Source organism: Daphnia magna, linkage group LG4, assembly GCF_020631705.1.
Source record: "Daphnia magna isolate NIES linkage group LG4, ASM2063170v1.1, whole genome shotgun sequence".
Taxonomy (NCBI): domain Eukaryota; kingdom Metazoa; phylum Arthropoda; class Branchiopoda; order Diplostraca; family Daphniidae; genus Daphnia; species Daphnia magna.
In genome coordinates, this window is record NC_059185.1 from 3,133,790 (window position 1) to 3,151,531 (window position 17,742).

At 41.7% G+C, this 17,742-nt stretch overlaps 4 protein-coding genes across 8 annotated transcripts; 2 read left to right on the forward strand and 2 right to left on the reverse strand.

Moving 5' to 3' along the window:
• Positions 1-4,436, forward strand: LOC116921648 (titin). 2 transcript variants are annotated; one of them, XM_045172295.1, is made up of 5 exons: positions 1-280; positions 342-492; positions 581-836; positions 902-3,861; positions 3,976-4,436. In XM_045172295.1, exons 1-5 carry the CDS (start codon positions 84-86, stop codon positions 4,135-4,137), a joined length of 3,726 nt encoding a protein of 1,241 aa, XP_045028230.1. In that variant the 5' UTR covers positions 1-83; the 3' UTR covers positions 4,138-4,436. The 2 variants fall into 2 exon arrangements, with proteins under 2 accessions (XP_045028230.1, XP_032783870.2); XM_032927979.2 differs by having other exon boundaries at positions 2-280; positions 3,931-4,436.
• LOC116921657 (muscle-specific protein 20) lies at positions 4,232-11,164 on the reverse strand. 3 transcript variants are annotated; one of them, XM_045172312.1, is made up of 7 exons: positions 11,075-11,164; positions 10,210-10,490; positions 10,065-10,130; positions 5,372-5,453; positions 5,078-5,210; positions 4,887-5,007; positions 4,232-4,815 (listed from the first exon to the last, which is right to left on the reverse strand). In XM_045172312.1, exons 2-7 carry the CDS (start codon positions 10,456-10,458, stop codon positions 4,624-4,626), a joined length of 843 nt encoding a protein of 280 aa, XP_045028247.1. In that variant the 5' UTR covers positions 10,459-10,490; positions 11,075-11,164; the 3' UTR covers positions 4,232-4,623. The 3 variants fall into 3 exon arrangements, with proteins under 3 accessions (XP_045028247.1, XP_045028245.1, XP_045028244.1); XM_045172310.1 differs by lacking the exon at positions 11,075-11,164 and adding an exon at positions 10,949-10,967 and having other exon boundaries at positions 10,225-10,490; XM_045172309.1 differs by lacking the exon at positions 11,075-11,164 and adding an exon at positions 10,949-10,967.
• LOC116921658 (muscle-specific protein 20) lies at positions 6,638-9,007 on the forward strand. Its single transcript, XM_032927994.2, has 4 exons — positions 6,638-6,799; positions 6,943-7,142; positions 7,903-8,023; positions 8,169-9,007. Exons 1-4 carry the CDS (start codon positions 6,794-6,796, stop codon positions 8,349-8,351), a joined length of 510 nt encoding a protein of 169 aa, XP_032783885.1. The 5' UTR covers positions 6,638-6,793; the 3' UTR covers positions 8,352-9,007.
• On the reverse strand, positions 11,075-17,515 carry LOC116921650 (WD repeat-containing protein 6). Of its 2 annotated transcripts, XR_006645423.1 has the most exons (13): positions 17,291-17,515; positions 17,051-17,234; positions 16,818-16,985; positions 16,624-16,762; positions 16,189-16,554; positions 15,552-16,130; positions 15,242-15,478; positions 14,508-15,169; positions 14,044-14,432; positions 13,688-13,963; positions 12,918-13,633; positions 12,695-12,774; positions 11,075-11,197 (listed from the first exon to the last, which is right to left on the reverse strand). XR_006645423.1 is itself a non-coding variant. In XM_045172296.1 (10 exons), exons 1-10 carry the CDS (start codon positions 17,361-17,363, stop codon positions 13,689-13,691), a joined length of 3,072 nt encoding a protein of 1,023 aa, XP_045028231.1. In that variant the 5' UTR covers positions 17,364-17,515; the 3' UTR covers positions 13,659-13,688. The 2 variants fall into 2 exon arrangements, 1 of the variants encoding a protein (XP_045028231.1); XM_045172296.1 differs by lacking the exons at positions 11,075-11,197; positions 12,695-12,774; positions 12,918-13,633 and having other exon boundaries at positions 13,659-13,963.
• Between the last annotated feature and the right edge of the window lie 227 nt (positions 17,516-17,742).

A 17,742-nucleotide genomic window follows, 5' to 3' on the forward strand; every position in this document is an offset into this window, starting at 1 on the left:
AATTGGCAACTGTGTCAAACGGTAGAACATTCGAATTGCTGTTTTTCCTATTTTCATTCTTCTTTTGTTTTAAATCCAAGCAAATGGAATCAGTCGAATCTGAGCTCCTAAAAAATCTTGAAAATCTGTTTGGTTTTCAATTCGGTAAGGGGAAAAAATTTCAAGACCTCGATACCCACGACTTTTTAGACGTGTACAAGATTTTCTTTCGAATTTACGATTCAGCGTGGCTTCTGAGTGATGGCAAACCAAAAACGTCTGTTTTAAAACAAATTCAAAGGTCTGTAAATTTTTTTTTCTTTTTATGCATTTTTTTTTCTGTAATTGAAACTGTTTTTCAGTTTTCTTCAGCGTATGGAACTTGGTCACTTGATTCTTAAGGGAGACGATTTGCTTGACTCAAAAAAAAACTGCCGCCTTCTTGGTGCAATAGTTTCGAAGTTGGAAAGCAGACATAACGGAACCAACAACATACAAGCAGCTGTTCGAAAGGTAATTTATTCATAACTGACTGTAGAAAAAATATATTTTTGGCATTTGAAATAGTTTATTGAGAAAATTACATATTCTTTTTCTACAGATCAGATTATTAAAACCTAAAACAGCCGCAGAAAAGAATCAACTTCGGAAGCCAAACTCATCAGGGTCTAGTGCCGAAGAAGAACCTGTTAATCCAGAGCTGATTGTACCTCATAAGGGTAAAGAATTGCCAAGGACACCACCTACTAAACTGGGATCTGGCACAGATGTAATTCAACCAGATTTTCTTAAACCAAAGGCTGCTGCATCCCCTTTAGCTGTCGAACCAAAAACCTATACAACTTCTGCAAAAATAGGTAAACAAACACCAAACCCCAAATAATTTCTTCTTTCACTGACAACTCCAATTGCCTGTAATTAGTATCCACACAGAAGGGTTTTCGACCCATTCTTCCCACTAAGGAAATTCCACGTACGCCTATGAAAGGCGTTGCAGCTACAACACCAGTTGACGGATTCGTTGCAGGTCATAATTTAACAGTCGATTTTTCAGCAGCTCGTCTCACAGCATCTAATACGTCAACCCCGTACGACAGCCGCACGTCCAGAAATAAGAATTCGTCTAGTGACGGTGACGCTACCTTTGTTATCCCTACCAAACTGAACGTCATGAAAAATCCAGACCAAAGACCCAATTTAGAGTTCTCCGAGTCTGAAGAAGAAGACGTGTTTGTAGATGCGAATGCAATGGCGGATACCTACGCCAAAGAGACGAACGTGAAAAATCAAATAAAAGCACCTACTGGAGCCTTCGACAATACCTGGGTATTGGAGATGGAAAATCCAGACACCAAAAGCGAAAACGCGTCACAACCGGCAGTGGTACCTGAGGCTCAGAGTTCACCCAATCCTTCAAAGAAGAAACCTGGAAAAGCTCCAGCGAATACTAAAGCAAAAGACAAGGCAAACTCTGCTGCAGCCAAAACTAAAGAGGACGAAGACGTGGCCGTGGCCGTGAAAGAAACAATAGAAACTTTGCCAGAAAATGGAGTAACTAATCGTGCGGCCACTGACACTTTAACTGCCGTTCCGAAGGGTAAAAAAGGAAAGAAACCTGTCAAAATGGAATCGACGGAAGATAACCACGTTACGGAGACAGTTGCCGATGCGATTGCTGAACATGAGACTCCAGTCGGGGAATCGGAATCTGCAGAACCTGTCCCCCCTGCCGAACCCAAGGGAAAGAAAGGACGAGGAAAGAAAGCTGTTGGCAAAAAGGAAGCCATCGAAGCCCATCACGTCGAAGATGTTGCTGCCAATGCTGATCCTCCGGTGTCACCTGAAGCTCCAGTTGCAGAAACTGAGGCAAAGAAAGGGCGAGCAAAGAGGCCAAGCAAAAAGGAAACCAACCAAGATAATCACGTTGATGAAGTGCTTGAAAAGAAGGCTGATCCTTCTGCAGAAATCGAACCCGAGGAACATGTTGCGGAGGTCAAGGGGAAACGGGGACGAGGCAAGAAAGCCGTAGCTAAAAAGGAGGCTGTCGAGGATAACCACGTCGAAAGTGTTGCCGAACCTTCACCACAAGAAGCTGAAATTGTGGAAGCGAAGAAAGGACGTGGAAAGAGACCTAGCAAAAAAGAAACGAGCGAAGAGAACCATGTGCAAGAGGAGGTCGAAAAAGAACTTGCAACTGAACCCGAGTCCGTCACTCCAGTTGCCGTAACCAAGGAGAAGAAAGGTCGTGGAAAGAAGGCTCAACCCGTGTCGAAGCCAGAGGAGAACATGTCCTTTACCGAAGAGAAATCAGAGCCCGTTGTTACGTCGCCAGTAGTCCAGGCCAATGATGAACCAGCAGCCAAGCCTGGCCCTAAGCCCAAAATGGGACCTAAATTTAGGATGGGACCCAAATCTAAAGTAGAACCTAAACCAGCCGTGGAAGAAGCTGAAAGTCTTGCACATCCTGAACCCGAAGTTCAAGAGAAAAAAGGGCGAGGAAAGAAAGCTACCTCGGCCGATTCCACGCCGCAAACAGCGGCGAAAGTTGATCCTCCACAAGCCGAAGCTGTGCCCGTCGGCGAAACGAATGAAATTTCGCCCGTTCTCGAAGTCAGAAGAGGCCGTGCCAGAGGAAAGGCTTCGACCGACGAAGTGAACGAAGCCGGACGCAAGCAATCGGCCAGTCCAGTCAAAGCTGAGTCAGACCTTAAAGAGAAACGAGGTCGTGGAAGAGCAGCAACCAAAGACGGAACAGATAAAGCCGTCAAGACGGATGAAGAGGCGTTACCGAGTGTCCAGCCTGAACCTCCCACCGCTCCCGTAATCGACGCTAAAGAAAAGAGGGGCCGAGGACGACAGGCCAAGACGGAAGCAACGCCCGCTGTTGAAGAAATGAAAGATACGACCAAGAGTCCGGAAGCTGTTCCAATTAAGAAAACACGTGGAAAGAAGGGCGTTCCAGTGGCGAGAGAATCCGATGAAGCGGAGCAAGAAGTCGAAGCGGCTGGAGATACGAAATCCAGGGGAAAGAAAGCGATAAGTAAGAAGTCGGTGGAAGAAAAAGAGAAAGCAGCTGTTCCAGAAGTAGCTGAAAAGGCACAGAAAGCCACTACGAAAAGAGGCAAGGCCGCGTCGCTTCCAGAAGATTCTGAGCCGAGTCCACCTAAGAAATTAAAAGAAGAAGCGGTCGAGCTGGAAGGCCCTCGAAAGTCGTCAAGAAAGAAAGCGGATCCAGTCAAATCGTACGATGAATCTTCGGAACGAAGTGGACCGATATCTCCCAAGAAAAGGGGAGCTAAAAAGAAGGCCAACGTCGATGAAGCCGCAATGGCTGAAGCTGATGAAGCTGAGGATCAGAAGAAGAAACCGGCCAAAAAGAAGGGAGGTGCCGAAACTCCGGAAGCTGAGCCGCCGAAAATGGCTGCATCCAAACGGGCCAATAAACGTGGCCAGGCGGAAGAAGCAACTCCGCCTACATCCGATGAGAAGAAAGGCGGTGGTGCGAAAAAGGCCACCAAATCGCCGGAATTGCCTCTGAAAGTGGTCAACGGATTGGAAAGCGATACGGCGGCTAGTCCAGCGAAGCAAGGCAAATTATGCGAAGAGAACGGAGCGGCGGAAGAGCCGGAAAAGATGAAAACGGGGCGTAACAGGAAGAAGAAGGAAGTGCCGCAACCGGTGGAAACTGAAAACGAATCGCCCGTTATCGGGACGAAGAAAGCCCAGCGTGGAGGCAAACAAGAAGCTCCACCTGCCGCCGCCGTCGAGATTGAAAAGAAGAAACCGGCCAGCCGGAAGAAGCTTGTCGTTGCCCAGGAAGAAGAGACTGACATTTCAGCGTCATCGGTCCAGCCGAAACGTGGCAAACGGGCTCATGCCCTGGTATGTAAATCATCTCGTTTCTGTCTAACACCCTTTTAGAATGATGTTCTTCTTTAAATGACTCGTCAGACTTCTGATTCGGACGTGTTTGTCGCTTTTATTGCTGGCCAACAGTCGACAGATCCATCTCCAACTGGGCCTACGCTATCCAAGTCTCGTCGATTGAAACTGGTTGAACAGCCAGCAGCAGCAGCAGCGGCGGCAGCTGCATCGGATGATGAAATGGCCGTACCTGCTGCCACTACTAAACGCACTTATACCCGTCGCAACAAGTAATTTTTCGACTGTGTGATTTGACATTGTATTAAGTGTATCCTAAGTGTATCCTAGCAACGACATGTGATTTTCTTTATTATCATTTTTTTCTTTCTTTTTCGTGGTTCTTAATTCATTCCCTAATGGATCATAATATTTGGGTGAATTGATTTTTTTAAGTTACTTCTTCAGTGTATTTCTGTTGCTTCGATTTTTTTTCTGTTCTATTACTAATACATTCGGTCTTTTCGTTATTAATCAAATGGGGTTATTGATTTTCTTTGAAAAAAAAAACATCTTCCGTGGAACGAGTGACGAAAGAACGGTAGATGCTATTTATGCGAATTAAAAGGATTAAGACGAGAGGTAAAACAGACGAAATAAAAAGTAAAAAGCGCATAGAAATAATTTTGTTTTCTTTCAGTTTGGCATAGATTTGTTTGCAATTTTTTTTTGGTTTTTTTTTTTCTTTCTAACTTTGACCATTTAAACATTCCTCTCGTCCGCTTATTTGCCTAGAAGGATTTTACGCGAAGCTCCCATGTTTAGACCGGCTTGGGTGGCGCCTTTATTGGTTCCAGCTTGTAGTCCGATGACAGTCTGGCCAGCCTTCAATTGTTCTTCGGAAAAATTGCGTTGGTTCTTTTCAGACGGTTTCGGTCCCAAACTTGGTCCTTGCCATTCCGGGTGCTTGTAGGTCTACAACGAAAACAGAATCATTTTTTTGTTTTGACATCTTACCCGTAATAGTTGGACACGGTTTGACTTACGGCGCTGCCCAGGCCGAATATGGTTGACGTAACCATGGCAATATCCTTTTTCTCAGACAGGTCAATCGTCTGGAAAATGTCACTTTCAGGGACTCCGTATTTCTTGCAAGCCTCCTGGAACCTGTTCAAAGCAGAGTCGGTAAGCATTGCGAGTGTGTCTTCATTTATATATTTTTCAATTTCCAAATTACTTGTTAAGGTTCTCGCAAATCTTGAAATGACCAGCACCGCTCGGATTGATCTTGTTGATAGAGCCGGGCGAAATGATGTTCATCAATTTGCATAGGATAACACCATCTTGCAAAGCGTCTTCATAAGAGACACCTAATAATGAAAGCAACAACCATCAGTCACGATGACAGAAATATTTGGTTGGACAAGTGCCAATGGTGATGGACTTGTTATCTAGCAATTTCCTTCTTGTAAGTTGACAAGTCAATCAATAAAAAAAAACAAATAATTAAGTAATAGATCTTTTGGATCACCTTCAGGGAACCGCTCTCCGGTAATGCTTTCAATCCATGCTTGAGCTTCGCGCTCCTGTTCCGGCTCGCGTTTACCGAGTGCCTGTAAAACAGCCAAGTGAAATGAGTGCATGAAACGAATTCGAGCATTCGATGACACATGCACAAAAATAAAATTGGAAAAATATCTTTTTTTAATATCCGGAAATAGAAGCTTAGCGCACGTGTCGAGCGAGACTCATCCCGTTCATCGCACATTTCTCATCTGCGCGTTTGAAAAAAAAAGCCTCAAAGTAATGAAAACATAAATTTTCAAGCCGAGGCCAGCGGCCATGCGCCCGTGTCAAAACAAACGCCAGAGAAATAACTCTAAGTTTAGCTTTTTCCGTTAAGAGCACACAGCAAAAGCTGCTGGCTCTGTTGGATGATGTCATTGAGCAAGCGCTGGATCGAGGATTATAAACGAGCACACATTTTTTTTGTTTTGTTTCTAGATTGTTCACTAACAATCCATTTCCAGTTGTCTTCATGTACACATTTAATGAATGCCCTGGAACAGTTTCAGGAAGCGTTGAATGAGCGGAATAACGCTTCAGTCTCTCTTTGTTTTTCCTTCTATTTTTACAACATTTGTTTGGGTTTCAATGATACACACTCGCGCTAGCGTTAGAATCTGAACGAAAAAAACAAAAAATCGGATTCTTTTTGTATGCGGATTCTCCAGCGATATACATACACAGCGAAAATTCAAAAAAAAAAAAGGAAAAATCCAAAGTCACGGCGGATGTCATACGGTTAAAAATAGAACTACGGCGCTGTTTCGGGGATCCGGTACTCTGCGTTCCGTCTTGTGTCGATGACGTGAGCTAACCTATCGGCGCTTCGCATTTCGCTCGCATACACACAGGCCTCTATTTCAGACTAATCGAAAAATCATTAATTTCACCAACAATTAGCGCCAACTGTCCCTTATTTTTTGACAACCTCCAATTGTTTTTCAAAACATTTTTAGAACCAAGCGCTAGTATCAATTCCGACAAGCATGTGAAATCATTAATTTGTCAATCGTTCCTCGTGTTTTTTTTTATATGGCACTGGGGAAAAATCAAGACACATTCTTTTAAAAAAGAGAGAGAGAGAGAAAAAAAAAGATGTTGTTTTTCACGCGGCTCAACATTAGACTCCATCACTCCCTCCCGCGGGCAAAAGAAATGGCAGTCGTCCAAGGTTGAACAAGAATGAGAGGAGCTTTCCCCTCTCCGCCCAGCTTGACGGCTACATAACCGACAACACTTCTCCGGTAGCCATCTAGTCCTCGCTCATCCGCCACGACGCTCTCATCTCAAACTTTCTCTTTCCAACACATTTTTTTGTTTTGTTTTGTTTGTTCACTTGATTAGTTTTCATTTTTTTAAAAATTACATCGACGTTAATACCTTAAAAATGGTGGTAAGTCGGCATTTTGTTTTTAAAATCTATCAAATGTGTGCGCGACACTGTCATCAAAGTGTCAAGCCATGAACGTCAACTTGACGCGCGCCATGGCGAACCGCATTCGTTTAATGTTCCAAACATTTGTTCTTTGAACGTAGGGCCGCAGTAAAGAACAAGAACAAGAAATTGTTGATTGGATCGAAGCCGTATTGGGCGAGAAATTGGCCGGCCAGCCGTACGAGGATTTACTACGCGATGGAATCGTCCTGTGCAAATTGATCAACAAAATTGCCCCCGGCTCAGTTAACAAGATTCAAACGAGCGGCGGCAGTTTCAAATTGATGGAGAACATTCAAAGGTAAGAAACGTCTCAATCCTCTTATTTTTTTGTTGTTGTTTTAAATCGAACAAACGTCAAGCACTTCCGACTCTAGGAGAAAGAGAAAAATCATTTCAACATGTGAGGCGGACGAAACGAAACGTTATTACAATTTGTCAGCGCGTAAGACGAACGATAAACATTTTGCTTAAGGAAATCGGCGGGGGCAAAAGTTGTGAGAAGCGCATCCCACAGCCGCACGCATAAAAGTCACTTTCCTTAACGATTTTGTGTGTGTGTGTGTGTGTGCGCACGGATGGCAAGTTTCTCACTTTTCCTTCCCTAAATCTCTCCCCTAAAAAGAGGATCGTAGGCAGCTGTTGCATTAAGCAGTTTGAGAAAGAAGAAAAAAAAAAGAAGGAAGAGCTTGTCTATTTTCGGAGATGGTAGCCGTGGCGCAAATGTGCGATGATGCTCGGCCAGGCTCAAACACGTTAAACGAGTTTAGATTAAGTGCAAGCGCGCCAAATTTGAAAGACGCTAAGCGGAAACACAAAAAAGAATCTAATAAAACACGTCCTCTTCTTCGACCATAAATCACAATCTAATTTCGAGCACGTCTTTCATTTTAAATTAAGACATTTCCATTCCTTCCCCCCCCCCCCAAAAAAAAATTAAAATGTATAAACAAAAACGGTTGACACATTCCCGTTTGATTAAAAAAGAAAATACGTGAACGTTAACAAAGTGGGCTAAACTATGCGCCATTTCCTTCTTTTTGTTTCTTCGAAATACGCAGGTTCCAAACGGCGTTGAAAAAGTATGGCGTTCCAGAAGAAGAGATATTTCAGACAGCGGACTTGTACGAGCGTCGCAACATTCCGCAAGTCACGCTCTGCCTCTACGCCTTGAGTCGATTGGTATGTTGCACACTTCGTACACATCAGAAATGATTTTTCACGACATGGGTTGGGATGGCGTGAATTCCCGCAAAATTACTCATCGCCCTTCCTTTGTTTTGTCGTTTCAAACACACACAAATGATGACGATGATGTCATGTATAGACGCAGAAACATCCCGAATACACGGGTCCCCGCCTGGGTCCCAAAATGGCCGAAAAGAACGAACGCGAGTTTACCGAGGAACAGTTACGCGCCCACGAGGGACACATTGGACTTCAAGCCGGATTTAACAAAGGAGCTTCACAGGCCGGCGTCGGAGCCTTCGGAAATACCCGGCACATGTGAGAAATAACAACAACAACAACAAAAGAGAGCCCACCCAAGAGAAACGATAGCGGTAAATCAGCAATCAAACATAAATTGTAATCCCACTCCCTCTTCTTTGTTATCTTCAACTAAGAAACTGACATTTAAAAATTGAAAAAAGAAAAGGATACAATCGACAAATAATTTCTTTCCCTTTTTGGCAGACTAGCATATTTTTTTTTTTTTTTAATTTCAGTGCCGATAAATTAAAAAAAAAAAAGAAAAGAAAAAGGGCGGGTTCATTTGAACCACTCGTAACTATTTGGCAGCCCAATTCTAATTGCGAACAAGAAAGCTATAAAAAGGTTTTCTATCGTAGGTCTATTACTACACACCACTCACAGCGTGCTCTATAATTTTAGGGATCTGCACTATTAAATTTTCACGATTAAAAAACAAAAAAACAAAATTGATTTTTTAAAACTCTTTTGCACCGCCAAAAGACGCACATTCTCACTGTCCTTAAATAATTTGCCCTCTGCCTCTATCCTCCTTCTCTGTTTTCACAAATGACGTTTCATGTATAATTATTCATTTCATTGTTTGTTTTAATTATATTAACTGCAAGAGTTAAACTGTCCGTTAAACTGTAAGTGTCTTATGAAATGAATAAATTAAAAGGAGCAAAAAAATAATAATAATAATAAAAATGAAAGAAGAATCGCATCTTGACTTTGAAAGCCGGATGAAGTTATGTATGTAAAAAAAAAAAAAAAACCTCTATGAATGTGTGCTGTCTTTCTTTGTGAGTGTCATTAGTTTGCTTGTTGCTAATCGCATAAGTGGGCACTTAAAAAAAAATAGTTAAAAAAAAAAAAGAAAGAAAGAAAGAAAAGGAGGTCAACTTTCATCGGCTACCACTAGATGGTGACGCCAGCTAAAAATAAACTGAGCAAACTTGCGTAACACCAAGTTGCGGATGGTTACGGTACCCGGTTGTTTACACAATTCATTTTAAACAACCTCAAAAAAAAAAAAAAATAAACACAACATTTCACGAAGAATGTGTGTTCTTCTTTCTTTTCTTTTTTTTTTTTAAGGGTTAGTACAAACAAAAATTCAAAAGGAAGTACTGTAACAAAAGCCTCTTTCTATTTAAACCTATTCGAACGCGGTCAAGAAAATAAAATAAAAACTCTTTTCCGGCTGTGAGTCATCCGGTGTCTCCCCCAGATTCAACGTAAAAAAAAATAAATCTCAACAACAAACGCCTTAAAACTATAATATTTATACTCAACGCTCCCGTGAGTCCTGGATTTTCACGAAAATTTCAAACAATATTTACTTGAACGTCGCCAAGAGAAAATGAAAACGTCTTTGACGGCTATGGTTGGAATGCAAGACCTGCTGGTTTCTATCGAATGCCCTGCAACTCTTTTCCCCTAAAAAAAAAAAATGTATTTATCGAACTATGCGAAGAAACAAGCGCTCGGATCCGGTGATATGGCCGGACTGGAGGGGGGAAATGCAATGAAAAAATAAAAAAAAAAAAGCTTCAACGCTAAAGCTTCAGAAGGCTTGCTATCATGTCCTTATAAGGTGTGCTCACCGGCGAGCGCATTTCTTTTCCCAACACGCGAACAAAAAGAACAAATATAAAAAAGGGATGAATAGAAATGGAAAACCCTCGAACAAACAGACAGACACAAGAATAAGATCTGAATTGAATTTCGTTTGTTTTGTGTCTCTTACCTGCCATCTTGGACGTCCAGCCATATTGTGCAAATGTGGTAGGATAATTAGCCCGTTAAACGAGAACTAAATTAAGAAAAATAAAACAAAACCAAAAAAAAAACGTGAGTATTTTTGAAACAATTCTTTGCGCTGATTGGCTGACCACATTGATTTTTACCGCAAAAGGTGCCGAGTCTTGATGGACGGAGGTGCAGACTAAACTTTGACGAAGACAGCTGATGGAAATACGAGAATTGCACGGGGTATTTTTTTTTTGTTTGAAAGCGCACGCGACGATAATATGCAGCTCTTCCACACCGGTCTGAATGTGACTTGAGAATGACTCGACTGGGAAACGTTGCTGCGAGCTTTTTCTCCGTTGGTCCGTCTGCGGGGCAGTCTCTCTCGACATGGGGGCCCAGCACAAAATGCAGCTCTCAATATCTAAAAAAAAAAAAAAAAAAGAGGGAGGGAATGAAGAGAGAGAGAAATTTGTATATATACGGCCTTCGACTTTTCTTGTCTGGGAGGAGATCACGTGACCCCTTTGAATCTCTTTTTCTACCCACCCATGTGGTATTGTTGCGCCTTTTTTTTAAAACTGCAACACTGCTACACAACATTTATTATAGGATATATACAGTTTGTGTTGCGAATAATAAATTTTAGGCTGGAAACAAAAGGTCTCCGAATTCCCTGCGTACAACGTTCAATTTCTAACCATATTTACTACGTGAGGTTCCCCCCCACTGCCCCAACTCAGTTCATTAAGTTGTTTGTCCATAAAGGGAACTGACGTGCGTCATTAAAGAGCGAACAAAACAAATGAAGAATGGGGGGCATAGATGGCCAGGTCCGATAAGACGATGCCGACGTGCTCTTACGAAAGGAAAATGGCATACCCATTGTTATCCAGCTGGAACACTATTTGATTGTAATTGTCCGAGAAACTCTTCTTTTGTTCTCGAAAAAAAAATAATTACAATAATGATAATCAATCTACTATAAAGAAAGGGAAAAGGTCTTACTTTATTATTACGTCGTGACGCTATTCAACACGTCTAGATGGAGGAGATTTTGGGGCGACAGAAAGTCTCTCGTTCCAGGGCATCATCTTTTTGAAGAAAAAAAAAAGACGGTAAAACGATCAACTGCAAAAAAAAAATAAAATTTATTTAAATAGTGCAGATTTTAAAAAAAACTTGGCAAAAGAGTTAAAAGGAGACACGGCAATCGGTCGCTTGTCGACAGGCAAAAAAAAAAAGGACCTCGATGGTAAGGATAACCCGACCTCGTTTCGTTATTTTTTTTGGCCCATATAAATACAAACTAGTGAGAGTGAGTCATCGTGACAGCAACAGCCGAACGTTCCAGTAGCTCCCCGTCCTAGACAATTTCCTACCAAGAACTTCACCATCAAGGATTTTTATTTATTCTTCAAAGGAAAAAAAAGAATCAAGGTGTTTCGAATAGACACGGACAAAAAGGTTATTTAGCATGCCTGGAAAATAGCATTCGGATGACCTAAAACACGTTGAGAATTGACCGTGCCCCTCTTTTTGTTTGCTTTTAAATCCTTTCTTGCACAGGTGATGTGCCTGTGCCAGCTGATATGAATTGCAGATTGCCCTTGTATGTTTGTGTAAATTCCTTTTGAGCTCCTCAAAAAGAAAAACCTCTTCCATCTCTTTCAGGCTGAACAGTAGTGTTAAATGTCCGTGAAAAAGGGTACAGTACCAAGAAGCCAGCAGGTGTTCCAACAAGCGCTGGATTAAGGTCGCAATCGCCGACAACTGCTATGAATATGCAATCTATAATTTCACTGATGGATAGCTGTAGAAACTCAATATTCACTACGATATTAAAGGTGTGGTGATGGGTATTTAATTTTTTTTTTCAACAAACAAAAAATAAAAAATACATCGTCACGACTTGACCTATTCAATGCCAGTCCGTCATCATCAGGTAGAATCAAATCTGGCAAATTAAAAAGGCGGGACACGAAATGTTTCCGCAGATAAGCAAAAAGCACACAGATGATGTCAGTATAGACAACAGTCTGAGGCGGATGCATTTTGGAAAAGTTTACAAAATGTTGTTAAATTCCCCCCCCCCCCCTGAAAAATCCAAAAATGGGCACAAGATCCAATGAAAAGAAATAATAATAGTATTATGCACGTCCTAAGCGCATATTGTCCGACAGCTAGCCGGAAAATATATATATTTTTTTAAAAAGGGGGTTACATGGAAACGAGCAGTTCAAAAAACGAACCAAAGTGGTTTCTATGCGCCTTTCGTGGCCATGCGACTCACCAAAAAAGAAGCACCATTTTATCGCTTCAATCAGCTGATCACTTTCCCTTTTATGTCTTCGTGTTTGTTAGTTGCTTTGCTTAGTTGCTATCCCCTTTTGGCAATTGCATTTCGATCAGATTCGTTTTCTTTTTTTGTTGCGAGGTATTACGTATGTCACCATGTCTATCAAGATCAGCGCTTGGCGATAAGATATTTAACTATTACGGTGGAAAAAAGGCTATTCATTTTGATATCCCTACTGTTTTCTCAACAATCACAAATGTCTATCGACATGCAAACAACAAAAGTACAGAAAAAATAAATAACAATAATAATAATTTTTTAGGACTCACCGATTCCGTTGGAAGTGACGTTTGGGCTGTCCATTTAAGGCCAATTGGGTGGAAACGATGTAAATATAACGCTCGAAATCCTACAAAAGAAAGAAAATTTTATACTTTTTTCAGTAGTGAAATAGCAAAAAAGAAAAAGAATATGTAAAGTAGTTCAATATAGGTGTAGTATGACGAAATATAGCCACCTACATCCGTTAAGGTCAACTGTGTCACAGGTTACCTTAAAAGGACGGCACCAACCTTCCAAGGCGTGTTTATTTTCCTTTTTCATTAGATTTGGAGGTCGTCGAAATCGAATCATCTTGGCATTTCGTACCTGTGCGCGCTGCATGCAGGGGGAGGAAAAAATCATTCTTCCCCACCCGGCAAGAATGCCCAGGTGCAATTTAAAAACCCACAAAAGTCAAATTGGATTATTATGTTAATGATTTTTGTTTCCATCTAGCATGGGCCTGAACACAACCCAAGGCTGAATAAATGTAAATTGGGTGCGCCATGGTCTTGTGCGGCTGTTGTACATGCATACAAACAATAATAATGATGAAAATAAAAATAATAAAAAGGCCTTTCTCCAAGTGCACTGGTAAAACCTGTCAAACAAGCTGGCGTGTTGCGGATGTTATCACGACCCGCCCCTTTCAACATTTTCCTCCATATTTGGAATCTCCTCTTTCATTTTCGTAAATACAAAACCGCCCAGAATAATTCCATTCCTGAAACTTGTTTTTTTTTCTTTTGCAATGACGCAAGAAAATCCCTTCAAACGATCCATTTTCTTCACCGTTTTGCCACGTCATCGGATAGTAACGTCGTTCTTTTCAATTTTGAACAGAAAATGAAAGAATCAAGTCATCAAACGATGGACAACAGCAAACGTAACGGTAGCCAAGCATTTGAAACGCAATGGCCACATAAAACACCTGCAAAGTGCTACAACTAAAACACAAAAACAAGAGATGAATGACAACTTTCCATGCAAATTTTATTTACCTTAAGCGGATAATGGGTCGACAATTGTGGCAGATGGATACTCTAAATTTTGAATAACGCTAGTCGAGTCGTCCACTTCAAAGACTTGAATACCTTGACCATAAACCATGACCAAACTTTTGGTCGTACCTGGAAATACATCCAGCCCTTGAATGTCTGATACATCACAGCAAATGGTGGACAGACACGTCAGCTGAGTGTCTCGTTGCTTCCAGAGTATCAGACGCTGGTCCAGTGATACGCTCACGCATAAATTGTTGCTCAACATGGCCACTCCTGAAGTCTCAGATCAATTGAAAAGTAATTGTTAATAAATAAAATTATTTCACGCATCACCAAAGAAGGATTGAACTGACCAGAAATCTGTGCTGCGTGGGGGAACTGCTTTTGCTGATCGATTAATTCCAACACATTCCTCTCGCAGCTGATCTCGACTTGGGTGCAAATCAAGGCGTTGTCATCGCCTCCCGTCAGAATTAACATACGATCAACGTCCACCCACTGACAGTCCAAACTATTGATCCCCGATTGATGGACCTGAAGGCTGCCTATGGGTTCTATTCCTTTATCTTCTTCCAGTAAAGTGATGTTCCATACAGCGAGTCGGCCATTTGTCCCTGTCGAAAAAAGGATGGAATTTCCATACGCATCGGCCACCACTTTCACTTGCAATACGCAACAGTTGTGGAAGCTCAATTCGTGGAACAAATCCAATCGACAACCGTCCAGGGCTAAACTAAAAATCCTGTAAAAGCGATACACTACGACGTTATGAAATTTGGCTAACAATTTGAAAAGTGTGATACCAAGGCTTATATACCTTATAAAGCTATCAGAACACGCGGCGATAATGTGGAAGTTCCTATCGCCACGGTCTACTACATCAACGTCCATGTAGCGGGTTTCAGGGTCAGGTATGAGTGACGGATGATCACCGCAATGAATCCAGGGCTTATTCGTCGTTCTGCGAAGCCAACCCCTTAGAAAATGCGTACGTACATCATGGTGAATGACGTGAATTTGATCTCCCTGGCCAGATAGTGTCAGTAATCCGACAGATAACTGCGCTCTGCCTCCGGCTGAAACACTCAGCCACGTTCCAGATCGATCGCCAAGTTGTTTTACAGCCAGAGCTCTTACACTGGACACGTGTTTGGTTATGATGGTCAAAGATTGAGCGGATCGCTTTTCCAAACGAGACAATCTCATTGTGGTGTCTTCACTTCCAGTCAAGATGAGTGGCTCATTAAATCCGATAAACCTGCCCCGACACACTGATTTACTATGTCCTCCGCAGCGGCCGGGCAAAGAAGAGCTGAAAACGCCACTCAATGGGCGTCTATGCTCATAGATATGCTTGTCCTTGATGAATAGGAGCGTGACGTCAGATGTAACGTCAAAGTCCCAAGAACGGTGACCTCCACCACAGGGCACTTGCATAAGACTTCTCTGTTGCTGGCTCGACCACACAACGAATCGATCCTAGAAAGAAAGTCATAAAATTTTTTAGCATAAATTTGAATCAACTATGACCGAAAGTGGACAACCACTTACGCTTTGAAAAGCCAGGTATGTTAACTGATGATTGATCCAGCGCAAACGAGCAATCCAGCCAAGGCTCGTGTTAGTAAGTGACAGCAATTCCAGCTTATTTTGGTCGTCAGTTAAATGCCAAAGACCTACACGACCATCTCTTCCCGATGTGTAATAAAGATTTCGACCGAGAGGATCACTCTTGATATCAGTCAAGCCATTTTTGCCATGGATATTCAGAAACGATTGAAGAGGAGTCTGCAGAGAGTGTAAAAATAAGAAATTTAAACCCTGTGTAAATTTTTTCTTTTTGCCGACCCCATAAAACCACCTCTTTTTTGGTTGAATAAAGATGAAGGCTTCCTTCACGATCGCCCATCATGAATCGACTTTGGGTGGCCAAAATACAACTTGGCCAACGCTGTTTGCCTTCAGGCAGAAAGAATCGGGTCTTTGGTTCCGAGTCATTGCCATCAAAAATATTCAGAAGCAACAAACGACCGTTATCCAGACACGCCATAAACTGCCCTGATGCGACCAAATGAACGCTATAAATTTTCGATTTTTCCAGTTGATGTGTCGTAAGCAATTCCAACGAAGGACCGGAAACGAACACGAATACAGCCCCAGTACGTGTTCCAAATATAACCGTACGGCCGTCTGAATCCAAGACACTGCCATTGCCGAGCCTTTCGTCCTGGAAGAGTGACGTCCAAAGCTGGGTATCTGTATTCCATCCGTAGATGATGCCCTGTTGACTGAAGACCAAGTAGCGGTAGTAACCAGTAGATGTAACGACAACTAAACGAGGAACCTGGCCCTCTTCAGGAAGCTTCAGCTGACGACAAGTTGTTTCCTGTAAATGATTGACATTCCAAATTCTAGTGGATCCGTCTCCTCCGGCAGTAACCTGAGATAAAAGATATTGAATCTATTAAAATAACCATATTTAGTAGTCCATAACAAACCAATAATTTTCGTAATTGATCCCATACAGCGGCCCAAACGCTTGTTCCAGGATGAGCATCAAATTTGGAAAACAAAGTGCCGCTCGTTAAGTCCCAAAGACAAACGCGAGAATCTTCACCTAAACTGGCTACGAGCGCAGAGTCACCCTGATTTTGACGCATAACGACGCTATTCCAAACGCGGGCTTCATGACCATAAAGTTCATACTTGGCCTGGATTTTCGCTCGCTGGAACAGGCTCCAGAGGTTAAAACTGCTGGGTTTCTCATCTTCAAATAGAAGACTCCAAGTGCGAACTGATCTGTCGTCTGACGTTGATATGATTGTTTGAGAAATTTCATCATAGTTTATAGAGAAGATGACACCCTGCAAGCATGCATAAAACCAAAATATTAGTTTTTAATATGATACACAATTACATGAAATTGGTTTTACATTGTGACCTGTTAATCTGTGAAAGAGGTGTTTATCCTTTTGAGACGTTGATGGTGCCCAAACGAGGATGTTCCCAAACACAGTCCCAGCTAGAATGGTCAACTGTGAAAGATGATCTCCTAGTATTTTACCACAATACCTGAAAGAAAATAATTAGAAATAAAAACTAATAACTTATATAAAATTGGAATTACAATATGCATTGCTCATCGCCTTGTACTTCAATGATTTCAGCTTTGGAGGTAGTTTTCTGGATTAAGACTTTGTTATGGGAAGTTAATGTCACAAGGTAATCTCCATCATTAACAAATTTGGCATCCCTTATCCAGTCAGTTTCACTTGATTTCTGCAAAATCTTCAACCTGATTCCGTGGTAGAGAAATTTGGTTTTAGATCTGTTGAGTCTAACATCAAACGAATGATGAACCTTGAAACAGCAGACTGAGATCGATTGAGTGTCACAACAGCTAGCAGCTTCCCACCAAAAGCCACAACAGTTTCATTATGGGACGAATATTGAATACCATGAATTCTCGCTCCACGGAATATATCAAGACTCTCCAAAAGCTCATTGGAATCCAAGTTATACAGGTTTAAAAATCCGCCACAACCTGCACATCATTAGAGAAACCATATGCTGATGTAGTTCTATGCACTGCAAAAATACCTTCTAGCAAAAAATGCGGTTTGACGATGCACAGTGCAGTAACATGGGTCTGCAAATGTAACTTTTTTATCATGTTTTATTTCCTGTAAAAATTCTTATTGAAATTAATGTTTGACCACGTAAATAGTCAAACACGTGCATAGTTTTTCGTCTGCAATTCTCCTTCATCATCTACAGCCACAGGGACAGGGAGAGCCACTTTAAAGAAGGGAAAAAGCCCGCCAACAGCACAAGTGAACAAACCCTTTATGTCCGGTGATAAATCACTAAACTCAGTCGTTGGCAACAATGAAATTTTATTGCCATGTTAAAAAATTGCTCATTCTGTACGTCCACGAAGATTTGGCTAACTATTACTGTGCCATAAACACACCCTCTTTTGTTTATAAAACTGGTTTTACAGTGTATACGGCTTTCGTATTCCGCCGTTATAATCGAAGATGAATTATTTC